Below are 13,437 nucleotides of genomic sequence, written 5' to 3' on the forward strand. Positions count from 1 at the left end.
AATACTCTAGGTGGGGCGTCTGGATGGCTCAGTCGGTTAGGCATCTGACTCTTGATCTCAGCTTGGGTCTGGATCTCGGGGTGATGAGTTCAAGCCCTGGACTGGGCACTACGCTAGGTGTGGAGTCTACTTAAATAAATAGATAGATAGATAGATAGATAGATAGATAGATAGATAGATAGATAGATACATACATACTCGAGGTATGGAAGTAATTTGATTTTTCCCTTACACAAACTGGCTGTAAAAGAAAAAAAAGAAGGTGAGCCTGCGTGAGAAACACAGGACCATACTTAACTGTGACCTCACCCACACCTTCTCCAAATGCTGGTCTCGACATTAGTCTCATGATCCTGTGTAGTAGTGGGCTGAATGGTGGCCCCCCAAAAATATATTTCCCCATGTTAATGCCTAGAACCAGTGAATGTGATTTGGAAAAAGTTTTTTTTTAATATATTTTTAAAATTTATTTATTCATAAGAAACACAGGGAGAGAGGCAGGGAGAGAGGCAGAGACAAAGGCAGAGGGAGAAGCAGGGTCTCCACGGGGAGCCTGATGCGGGACTCGATCCCGGGACCCCAGGATCACGCCCTGAGCTGAAGGCACACACTCAACCGCCGAGCCACCCAGGTGCCCTGGAAAAAGTTTTTATAGATGATAATTAAGGTCTTGAAATGAGACCATCACGCTGGTTATGCAGGTGGGCCCTCTATCCAAGGACATGCGTCTTTATAAGAGACACAGAGGAGAGGACAAGAGAAGCAGGCACTGTGAGCAGGAGGCAGGGACTGGAGGGGCGCAGCCCCAGGCCAAGGAATGCCGACACTCTCCAGAAGTGGCTAAGGGCAGCCCCGCCGACGCCTCCGCTCCCACTCCAGACTTCTGGCCTCCGGGAGTGGGAGAGAAAAATGTCTACTGTTTTAGCCACCAATTTTGTAATATTTTGTTATGGTAGCAACACAAAACGAATACACCCTGACGTCTGCCTTTTTATACCGTTCCGTTCCTTCTCTCCCTGCCCTCCCTGCCCAGAGGTATTTCTTAGGGTGCGAGTACACCTGCACATGCATGCACAAGACCTTAACATTTGAAACTATATCAGAAGTCATTGTGGCTTAGAGGCACCTGGGTGGCTCAGTCAGTTAAGCATCTGCCTTCAGCTCAGGTCCTGATCCCGGGGGGTCCTGGGACCGAGTGCCACATTGGGCTCCCAGCTCAGCGGGGACTCTGCTTCGCCCTCTGCCCTCCCCCTTGCTCGTGCTTGCCCTCTCAAATGAATAGATTAAAAAAATCATTAAAAAAAAAAAAAACCAAGACGTAAATGGCTTGAAAAACAGTCAACATGTTAAGTGATTTATAACGGGACTTTTCACAAAATATTTTTTGCAGACTGGGAAATCTTCCCAAGGTATGAGATGACCAATTTCCTTTTATTACTAAATCATTCCCATTATCTTATCAGACTTTCATTTTTTTGGAGGAAAAAAATACTGTTTGTGTCACTGGACCAGACCACATATTCTGGTATTTAAGAGAGCTTGGGTTTTGTGATTTAAAAACAAAGAGTCGTGCACATCAGAGCCAGTGTTTCTGCCTCCACTCATAACCCACTCTTATGCTGGGTGGGCAGGCTAGCTTCCGCGAGGACAGGAGGTCCCTCCCCCTCAATGTCAGTACCTTTTTATTTTTACTGACTTCGGACATGATTTGTGCTCGCCTTTTTTTTTTTTTTAAGTCCTTCTAAAAATGCAAAAGGTATAAAGAGGGTGAAAAACCACTCATAACTACAATGAACATAGAATTCACCACCCAAAGCAGGAAGCTCTTGAAAGCAAGGGGAGGAAGGTATTAATTATTGCACCGGGCAGAGCTGTAAACCAGGGCTATGCTGGGTAAAGCAGATGTTGCAAATGTGTGTGCGCGGCTTCCTACCTATGTGCCCACAGAAACAGACAACTCTGTGTTAGACCATGCACCACTTTTTTTCATTTAACTACTTGTCTCGGACATCTTTTACATCGGTAATTATAACTATTGTGTCATTTCCAAGGACCATGGCACACGATGGTCACACTGTTGGGGTTTGGGGGTTCTGTTTTGGTTTCCGACTCTACAATGCCATAAGAAGCATCCTTCTTACTGCAGCACGTTTTTGACCGATTAATTTTTAGACTAAGTTTCCAGGTGTGGCATTGCCGGATCAAAGGTAAGGAATGTCTGCATCTGGCCCGTCCTGCCAACTGCCCAGGCAGCCTCTCAGCAATCTCATTCCTGAAGAGTATGCTCCAGTTCATATACTTCTACCTCGCTCTCTTTAGTGAAATCATTCGAACCCTAACTAAGCTTTGCGTTATGTAAAGCTCTGCAGAATTATTCTTTGTTGTCCCAAGTTGGCACCCTAATCCTGCTGTTCTGATCTAGTTTTAACTTGGGAAGCTTATAAATGCCTTTTTTCTATCACTTAGGGGAGTCCTCAGATCATTAGGAGGAAGGGCCTCATCACCCATACAGGGACTGTCTTCTCTTTCAAAGGCTCCATAGTAACTTGGCCTCTACCATAAAGGCCAAGGGGGTGGTTCTGATTTAGTCTTGTTTTTCTATTCTAGGCTGCAAGAGGGACTGTCGCATTTGCTTGGAGTCATTACATCTTATGCGTTGAAAGCAGCTGAATCATTGACAGAGCTCTCTGTGCAGTTAGAAATAGAGTCCCTGCCACAGGCAGTGATGTGGTCGTGTCCGTGGCTACAGAGGGAATTCCAGGTTGGCTCACCTCGGCATGCAAACTATACAATCACCTATGTCATACTTCACTACGCAGGTTCCAGGTGCCCACCATATTTCCATCAGTCCCCCCCCCCAACCTTGTAAAATGCATAATGAAAAACCAATGCATCCAGGTGCCAGGCTTCTAAGAAGCTCACGCTTCTGGAATAGCTGTCACAGACCCTTGCCACTTCCCTTTTGTAGAAGCAAAGCCACCTAAAGACTATCATTTAGTCAGCAGTGAAAAGGAAAGAACAGACTCATTCCTTTCTCTGCTTTCTCCTGTTTCCAGATAGCAATCTGGGACCATGTGGTGCAGTGGTTAAGCCTCCAGCAACTGCCCAAAGAATGTGAGAACAGGAAGAGCTGTGAGACCCTCAGTATGGTCTGTGCCTCTCATTCTAGCAGCTGGGAGGCCCGAGCCCAAAAAGGGGAGGATGTCGGCGAAGGTCACACCGGCAGTCACTGGCCAATCTGGAGCCTGACCCTTCAACACCTGCAACACTTCTGGTCTCTGGCGCTGCCGAGGCAGGTTCAACCACAGGTAGTGCCGTGTGGTGAGAACTCTAGCAGAAGGGTGTGTGGGGAGCTCTGGGGTCCTGAGCCCGTTACCTCTGAGTAATGTTTCCTTGTCCATGGAAAGGGGAAAGTCATAACTTAGCAACAACTTATTATTACTAAAACTGATGCTATGAAATTCAGATAAAGGTTAAATAGTGCCCATAGAAGATGAGAGAAAACTGCTCTGCTGTACCGTCTTAGAGAGGAATAACACTGTGCAACTTCTTCCACTGAGCTGCTAAATAAAGTCAGAAGAAAACTAACAAACTTCATACATGTTTGCAAAGCTTTGTCTAAATTCTTGGTTATAAAAAATAAATTAATTAATTAATTCTTGGTTATTCATGAATACATTGACCAGAACTCAGTAACCACTAGAGTTAGACTCCGAAAGCCTCTGATTTTGCCAGGAGATGCTAATAAACATTTATTTAAAAGAAATAGTTGTTTTACTTAAACACTAACAATCACAGGGACACCTGGGTGGCTCAGCAGTTGAGCGTCTGCCTTTGGCTCAGGGCGTGTTCCTGGAGTTCTGGGATCGAGTCCTGCATCAGGCTCCCTACATGGAGCCTGCTTCTCCCTCTGCCTGTGTCTCTGCCTCTTTCTCTCTATCTCTCATGAATAAATAAATAAAATCTTAAAAAATAAAACAAAACACTAATAATCGACCAAAGTTAGAATGTAAAATAGAGCTATTCAAACTAGCTGTGAAGAACCAGTTTTTGTTTTCTTTTAAAATGTTCCAAATAGGGGTGTCTGGGTGGCTCTGTTGGTTAAGTGTCTGCTTTTGGCTCAGGTCATGACCCTGGGGTCCTGGGATCAAGCCCTGCAGCAGGCTTCATGCTCAGGAGGGAGCCTGCTTTTCCCTCTGCCCCTCCTCCTGTTTGTTTTCTCTCTCCTCTTGCTCTCAAATAAATGAATAAAAATCTTTAAAGATATATATAGAGTGCTCCAATCCACTGCTGATACTTTTTTACAAAATACACTAAAAGTAAATTCATATAAAAATGAAACAGGAAAAGACTGACAAAATATAAGTCCACCTTTTTTTTTTTTAAAGGATCATCCTTATCAAATCGCTGCAAGTTTCTAAATGCTTAGTCTCAAGTTCTATACTTACGCCAGCAGCAGTGCGGACTGGCACACAGTCAGCAAACACTGCCCACCCACCCGGGCCTTCCAGGACAGCAGGCACGTGCAGTGTGCTTCCAGGTACCAGCTTATTTACTGCTCACAGCCATCACTGTCATCACCCACATCTTACCTACAGGGAAAGTGGGGCTCAGAGAGGTGAAGCTGCTTGCCTAAGATCACAAAGTAAATCAGTTACAGCTGGGGTCTAAACCTGGGACTACCTGTCTGAAGTCTTCACGCAAAACCCCGTGTTGTCTCCTGACAGTGCTCAGAGGGGAGCTGTACGATTCGTTTTCACCTTACCGTTTAACTCAGAGTGCGTCACCATTACCCAGTTTATAGGCAACTAAGCGCCGTATTCCTATCTGCTTCCTGTTATCTGGGCTTCTGGACATTTTAATTAATTATGAGGGAGGGGATCCCTGGGTGGCTCAGCGGTTTAGCGCCTGCCTTTGGCCCAGGGCGCAATCCTGGAGTCCCAGGATCGAGTCCCACGTCGGGCTCCCGGTGCATGGAGCCTGCTTCTCCCTCCTCCTGTGTCTCTGCCTCTCTCTCTCTCTCTCTCTCTCATGAATAAATAAATAAATCTTTTTTAAAAAAAATAATTAAGAGGGATCCTGAAAGGTGACGACACTCACATCAAGTAAGAAATCTGGAAACGGATCAGGGACAGACATGGTAACGAGGAGAGAAATGGCCACCAAGTTGGACTTTAACATCTTTTTATCCCATACTTTTCCCCAATCACCAATGGGAGGTAAGGATGGCTGGACGGACTCCCCATTAAAGCTTACCTTGCCCAACAGCTGAATGCATTTTTTCCATGTCAAACTTAATTTTTGATCTTCCTGGAGTGCTAAGCATCTTCTCCCACACTGTGGTTACTTCTTTAAGACAAGGAGTGATTTCTTCATAATCAAGCTTTAAGCGCTTGTTCAGCAGATCATTTTCAGAGGCTGGAAGAGATCATTTAGGAACACATTAGAAAGGATACCATGGCTGCCTCCTTACCATCACTGCTGAGATGTGGAGCCGTTAGAGCCAGCTCGCCAGGTCCACATTAGTCACTGCTCCTGCCCCACCCCATCTTCCTTACCTGGGAAAAAGCTAAACACACCTAGGAGGTATCCCAGATTTCTCTTGCTCCTTCACCCCCAATGAGTTCTGTTGGCGCTACTAGTAAAATATATCCCATACCTATCCAGTTCTAGCAATCTCCACAGCTATCCTATTAAACCACAAATATCTCAAGGACAGGAGCTATGTTTTAAAACTCCTGGTGCCTGGCATGGTCAGAGACCAACACAATTTATTTATCTGAACCAGGAGCAATTCTCCAAGGACAGTTCCCCCTTGTTTAGAGCCAAACCTCCTTAGGTAGCTTCTGCTTTAGTCATGTTTCTGCTTCCTGCAGCTCAACAGAATAAATCTGCCTTTTAGGATATTGCCCCAAATATATGAAGGTACTTATTATTCCCCACCAACCTCATTCAGTTTTAACTGCATTCAGAATTGTACCTAATTACCAAAATGGGGTGGGAGAAGGGGAGGGGAGTCAATCAAGGAAAAGTTTAACTTGACAATTCTCAGGATTAAATGGGAAAACTTCACTCCCATCTAAAACCACTATATCCTATTTCGACCTAGGAGTAATGTCACCAACCCCTAAATCCATTCCACTTCACGTCTCAGATCTTGACTATGAGTTTATTAGGACAGCAGGTGATGAATAGCTAAGTATAAGCCAATACACCTAGGCCTCTGCAGAACTGATCAACTATCATATTTATGATAATAATAAACAAATACCATGTCCTAAGTACTTTATATTTAGCAAACTCCTCCTAATGACTCTCTGAGGCAGGGTTCTGGATGAGAAAACCCGAGGCGCAGAGGCCGGGTAGCTCCTCCGAGGTCACTGAGCAGGAGGTGGAGGGGCGCGGGGCCCTGGTCCTTTTCCAGTGCACTGCAGAGCTGGCTGTTATTAATTATATAGTTTTTCTGGGACCAGGCATGTATCTATCAGGGGCCTTAAATGTCCAACAGAATCCAGTGGAGCTTTCTAGGCCTGGGGTTTTTCAAGCTAAAGATTTTCAATACCAATATGATCTCTTTAACAGATACAGAGTCTTTCAGATCTTTTTCTTCTCATTTCAGTTTTGGTAAATCACACTTTTCAAGAAGTTTGTCCAGTTCATCTAAGCTGTTAAGTTTCCTGGCACAAAGCCATTCTTAGTCTGAGAGACACAGATCAGTCAATGCAAACATCTCAAGAGTCCTCTCCTGACCCCCTGAAAATACCTGCACGCTCCCCATGCCTGCCCTCACTTTATTCAGGAGGAGAGGAAGCTGAGCAGGCTCAGAGTTTGCCCAGGGCCACAGAAGCAGGAAGCGCTGGAGGCAGGATCCGAAACGTCGCCCCCCCAACACCACCAGTTTTATCACTACACTTCGCACCCCAGTGCTTATTATTTTTAAAATGGGAATTACAGCTACCTCATTGAATGGATCTGGTGAGGATTAAAGGAGATGAAATATGCTGAGCATCTACAAAATGTCTACTCCTCAGCACTCACAAATTATCAAAAATATAAAGTCAAGTAAGGAAAAGTATGAAACACTGCTTTACAAAGTGCTGCTAACACGAAATAAAAGATTTCCTTTTTCCTGTTAGAAACTGAGCAAAGGCTAGTAACTCAGTTCATCTGCTTAGCGCTCCCGACGGTAAGCCCTTATTCATCTGACACGTGGATTAAGTACTTAACTGACCGCATTTACCACCTTCAAGTACAAATGTGTCAAAAGATGGTGCTGCACACAACTGCAGGGACCCCTTGTCCAGCGTCTCATTTCATGGACCCAGAAACTAAAGTTCAGAGCGAGTACAGGGCTTGCCCAACGTTACTTGCCAGCTGGTGGGTTGTCAAGGGACTCTGGCCCTTGTGATTTCTCATCTGTCATCTTCATTCTTTTCCTTCTTGCTTTGAATAACACTTTTTAAGGTCCCACTAAAGAATCCTTGTGGCAAGTTGGGTTCAGGACTAGCTTTGCTGGGGACAGTGACTTCAAGTAGCACTAGGCTCTTGGTGCCAGCGGACATTTCCCTGGCACTGAGATCTGCTGTGAGCCTGTGTGGCTGCACGAAGGAGCCCAAGAAGCAACGTGAGGAACCTGCTCTGAAGTCAACAGAGCAGTAACATCCAGCCAGAAGATTCCACTGAAAAGGCTTAATCTGTGTATTTCACTGTTGGCCCAAGCACCATCCTGCTGTTTGAGGATCTGAACACTGCTGCCTAAAATTCAGAGCCTCCAAAATGCCTTATCAAGCCAGACAGTTGGCGCATGCTTGCAACAAATATCAAGGCTCCCAGCCAAGGCCTTCAGATATACGACCAAACTGTTTAAAATATTAAATGAGGGTCTACAAACCCATGATTGTGCATTTCTGGGCTTAGGGCAACCAGGACTACATGAGATCAAATGTAACTTTGCACAAGAATCATCTAAAATATGTATTACCATTTACCATGGACGTATGAGCTAACTTGGACTTTGGACCAACAATGTTCAGGTCTGATTTATGCCCATTACACTGGGGGGCTGCAGCTGCCCATCCCCAATCCCACACCACTAGCGACTGCTTTCACAGATGAAATGTTTGTCAAACTCCCACCATCTCTTAAAAACTCAGTCAGGAAAGGCTGAGAGGCTGGAAACATCAATGATGAAATGACCTCCAAACTTGTAGAGATTTTAGAAAAACCACACTCATTCTTTATTTTTTTTATTGTATCTGCTTAACCAGGAAAAAAGAACCTTTAAAAAATATCTTTCATTACAATTCAATTAAACTTCAAAATTCAATGTGTTGTAACATTATGCAGATACAGTGTAACACTTTAATTTAAAGCATGAAATTCTGAATTTTACGAGTCAGTTCAACAAGCGATAATATGCTAACCCCAAACCATGGCTGTACTGAACGGCATCCTGTCCTGCATTAGGCTGCCTGCATCTTCGTTTATAATGGGGGAAAATGGCCCTGCATGGGGGCACGGTGGAGACTGCTGGCTTGGGAGACAGGTAATGTGTTTTAGTCCCAGCACCACAGAAAGTTAGCAGTTTAACTCTGGGGAAAACAAGTCAGCTTCCAACTGCCTACTGCGGAGTGAGGTGGATTTAGATGATGTGGTTTGGTTCTTTCTCAGATGCCATGGTTCTGGAATAGTAACAGATATACTTAATCCACATATTCAAAAGCCAGGACATAGGCTTAAGCATAGAAGATCCTCCTCATACATGTTCTAATTTCTTTCCCAAACAGCAAGCAATCCAGCTTTAACATCTGATCAACTTCAACCACTTCCAGCTACACTTTAACTTTTCCTTAAAAAAGCCACTAAAAGTGGCACCTGGGTAGTGCAGTCAGTTAAGAGTTCGACTCTTGGTCTCAGCTCAGTTCATGATCTCTGGGTCGTGAAGTCAAATCCCACATCATGCTCCCCACTCAGGGGAAGTCTGCTTCTTCACCTTCCTCTGGCTCTCCCCACTACTCGTGCTCTTTCTCTCAAATAAAATAAAACCTTAAAAAATTTTTTTAAATCTTTAAAAAAAATAGAAAGCAACCAAAAAAAAAAAAAAAGATGCAATAGAATGACTCTCTCGAGTACACAGTATACTCCTGTTTGGTTCTTGTCAAATCTGACTTCTGTGTTTATTTATTTAAAGATTTATTTATTTATCTGAGAGACAGCAAGCAAGTGTAAGTAAGCAAGGGAGGGAGAGGGAGAGAGAGTTCCAAGCAGACTCCGTGCCAACAGTGGAGCTGGACACGGGGCTCGAGCCCAAACCCCGAGATCAACTACCTGAGCCAAAACCAAAAGTCAGATGCTCAACTGACCCAGTCACCCAGGTACCCCTTGCTTCTGGATTTAATGAGAAAGTTCTGCCCCCATCCCACCCCAACAAAGCTTACTAAATGTTTTCTAGGCAATTCGTGGTCAGGCTCTTTTGATGATTAAGCTTCTCAGCAACAAAGGTACTGCATGCACTGAAACCATGCTTCCTAAACTCTATTAAGGAAATTTATTATGCTTTCACCACAAAGGTAAACATGCTGAACTTTACAGAGCTAAGAAGAGAAATGAATTCAGACAGCAAGAATGAAAGACCACACAAGACTGACCACTGCCAGGTGGAATGAGGAAACAGCGAGAAAGTGGGGGCAAGCACCAGTGAACTGAACGTGACACCTGGCAGGGTGTTCCAGGTAACCTTACGAAGCTCTTCCCTGTTCATCCTGGTTTGCCTAGTTATCATGTACGCAGCTTTACAGGGGATGTGCTTCCGTGGCAAACTGATCTTGTCTCATCAACTGCAGTCAAGATTCCTCCCAACATCCCAAGAAGCCAGCGCCATTCCTATTTTACAGCTACACTCCGATTTTCCATTGCTGTCATTTCCAAGAAGGTTAGTCAGGATAAGTATTAGGATTTATGATCTACATGATGAAGATAACTGCCTCTGTGCTTTTCAACAAAAATCCCAACCAATAGACACACAAATGTGAGTGCTGCAGTCCAGAGCGGTCATTCAGCTGATGGCACACTCAATGATGCCGTCACAGTCAGAGCTCTTGTAGACATCTGCTTTTATTTATTTTTTTAAAGATTTATTTAGACATCTGCTTTTGGAATTGCCTTCAAGAACACACAAGAAAATGGTAGAAAAACAGAGTTGGAGAAAACAGCCATCGCTGCGGTAAAGTCCCCCCACCGTGGCACCCCTTCCACGGCCACTTCAGGGGATGAGCCGTTGCCCAGCCTCAGTACCAGGTACAAAGGAGAGCCCACTGTATCCATAAGTAGCCCATTCCAACCACTAAACCACTTTCATATCAAAAGGTCTTACTGGGCAGCCCAGGTGGCTCAGCGGTTTAGCGCCGCCTTCAGCCCAGGGCGTGATCCTGGAGACCCAGGATCCCTGCATGGAGCTTCCTTCTCCCTCTGCCTGTGTCTCTGCCTCTCTCTCTCTCTGGTCTCTCATATATAAATAAATAAAATCTTTTTAAAAAAGTCTTATTACTTTGTATCTGACTTCATGTTTTTGGTCAAAGATGACATACTTTTTTGGACTATGAACCTTATTCATCAGATTTGGTGTCTTAATACCCTTCACCTCTATACAGATATCAAGATAAAAGGTGGGAGATCCACAGTTGAGAAGTAAGTTCAGTGAAATGTAGCCTAATTGCAAAACTGCTTTGGGCCATGGTGACACACTCTGCACAGCCTCCCTCTGAACAAGCACGTTCAGACTTCCTGATCAGAATGGCCATTATTTTATATCCAGCCAGCTCTCTATACTCCAAGACCCATGTTCTTTCCATTATACCGCCCACTTAGCTTCTTAGCTACTATGAAAATAATAAATATATATATATATATATATATATATATTTTTTTTTTTTTTTTTTTTGGTTAAAGCAACAGTACAGAAACAGGAAATGAACAAAATCTAAACTTTCAAAGTTCATGTCTTATTTTCATACTGACATAACCCCCGGCAAGAATGTGGCTGGTCTGAGCCTCAGTTTCTTCTTCAGGCTAACACCTGCCTTCTGTCAGGAGCATTAAACGAGTCTATAGGAGTCTAAACTCCTTTCCTAAACGAGTCTGTAGGAGTCTAAACTCCTTTCCTATAGGAAAGGTTGGTAATGGTTCAGGTAAAACTCAGCTAACACTAAAGCTTAATCCTCTTCAGGGACACCTGGGTGGCTCAGTGGTTGAGCATCTGCCATCGGCTCACGGTGTGATTCCAGAATCGGGGATCAAGTCCCGCATCAGGCTTCTTGCAGGGAGCCTGCTTCTCTGTCTAGGTCTCTGCCTCTCTCTGTCTCTCATGCATAAATAAATAAAATCTTAAAAAAAAAAAAAAGCTTAATCCTCTTCAGATTACCTGCAACCCAATAAAAATGCACATACAGGTTACAAACTTAAATGACTTGTGTAGGATTAGCTCACACCTCACCAGCCAAGCACAGACCGTGGCTGACGGCAAAGTAGGGGGGGAAAAGAGAGAAAACACAAAACAAAAAACACTCTTTTGAGGGATGAAGCTTACATCTGAAGGTTGCCTCTTTGAAGTTCTAGACAGTATGCTAAAATGACCATACAGGAGTAATTTCAAATGGATGGTGAGATTATCATTAACTCTTCAGAAAGTGAAAAGTGTTAACTTGACTTTGAGAAAGTTAACAGATATATATATGAGAGAGAGAGAGAGAGAAAGAGAGAGAGAAGCTTGCTTTTTTTTTTTTTTTTCCTTCTTTTTAAAGACAGCATACTTGTAGTCTGATGTGATTCGCTTCAGAGCCAAGAAAAGTTATCAGGAAGAAAAGTTATCAGGCCTGTTCATTCTAAGAGAATGGCAAACCAACCTTTTAGCTTCTGATTTTCCTTCTCCATTCTGAGGAGTAGAATCTGTTGCAGAATAGCCTTTTGCCATAACTCTCGAAGCTCTCGAGATGTCCTTTTCTTTTCTTCTGGGACAGGGCCAGAGGGTCCATCCTCACAAACTGGTTCTAAAGGAGATCGTGGCGGATGCTCCCCCAGTTCCGAATAATCTGGGGATGGAAAAGGACATTTCAGAACGGTCATTTTTTTTTTCAGTACAAATTAATTTTTTAAAAAAAGATTTTATTTATTTATTCACAAGAAACACAGAGAGAGGCAGAGACACAGGCAGAGGGAGAACCAGGCTCCATGCAGGGAGCCCGATGTGGGACTCAACCCCAGGACCCCGGGATCACGCCCTGAGCCAAAGACAGATGCTCAACCACTGAGCCATCCAGGCGTCCCTTTCAATACAAATTTAAACATAGTGTCAAATCAGAAGATTTCTGTCCGTTCAGATACTATGAAATGATATCACCAGATTTAAAATTCAAGTTTTAATATGCATTGAAATCAATTGAGCCACAATCATCAAATTATACATCAAATAGCAAGCAAAAGCTGTAAGAGCTGAGGAAATGCTCAAAGATATCTACTTTTAAAGGTGCAATATTTCTATTTTCTTCTGAGCTGATGATTGTATTATTGGTAATGGCAAACATTCAGAGTGCTCACTCTGTACCAGCTTGTTCTGAGGGCTCTATGGATACTAGTTTATTTAACATTCAACCACTCTAAGATGTAGCTACTATAACTATTCAGTTTTAAAGAAAAGCACACCTAAGTACATTTGACACCTGCCCAATGTTACACAGCTAGGAAGGGTAGGGGCCCATGAAGGCTGGCTTCCACGTGCATTATTAACCACTAAGCTATAAGACTAGGTATTCTGGAAGAAGATTAAAGCGTATTTAATAGCCAATAATAACAGTGACCATTAAAGGGTCCTCTACCAAGTGCTGGGCACCATGCCAGGTGTTTTCTATAGACAGACTCATTTAATCCTGATGACAATGCCAGAAGACAGGGATTAGCCTGAAGAGAAAACAAAGGCTCAGAGAAGCAGAGTAAGTTGCCCAGGGTCAGACAGTGAACAAGCAGGTGTGCTGGGATCCCAACTAATGTCTCTCTAACTGGAAGTCCATGCTTTCTGCTAGACATCCCTGTAATTCAAATGTTTCCTATGTCATCAATTTTCAGATTCCTGTTTATTAGTTGAAATCTCTTTACGTTTTATGAACTTGTATCTTAACTGCAGACCCCACGTTGCTAGTACACAGTGCTGTTCTCACAAATACCGCACAGACATGCAGAAAGAACATCCCACCTGCTTACTCTGAAGCTAGCTACGAACAGCAGAAGTTCCTATATGAGTGGGCCTCACTTAAGGCAATGTATTCTTGGGAACTTCTCTCTAAACTGAACCTAAATAAAAATCACAGTCCTAACACGCTCTGTGAAAAGCCCTTCACAGACAACCTGAATCATACAACCACCCAGAACACAACATACAATCTCTTC

General features: G+C 43.7%; 1 protein-coding gene across 8 annotated transcripts in view; it reads right to left on the bottom strand.

The window, feature by feature from the left end:
* Positions 1-13,437, bottom strand: part of TBC1D1 (TBC1 domain family member 1) — a 238,078-nt gene that overhangs the window by 37,056 nt on the left and 187,585 nt on the right. For all 8 annotated transcript variants that reach the window (XM_072807653.1, XM_072807642.1, XM_072807663.1 and 5 more), the window contains 2 exons: positions 11,901-12,086; positions 5,257-5,418 (listed from right to left, as the gene is read on the bottom strand). In XM_072807653.1, the coding sequence (XP_072663754.1) occupies positions 5,257-5,418; positions 11,901-12,086 (348 nt within the window). The remainder of the gene's footprint in view (positions 1-5,256; positions 5,419-11,900; positions 12,087-13,437) is intronic.

The sequence above is a fragment of the Canis lupus genome, chromosome 2, assembly GCF_048164855.1.
Source record: "Canis lupus baileyi chromosome 2, mCanLup2.hap1, whole genome shotgun sequence".
Classification (NCBI taxonomy): Eukaryota; Metazoa; Chordata; class Mammalia; order Carnivora; family Canidae; genus Canis; species Canis lupus.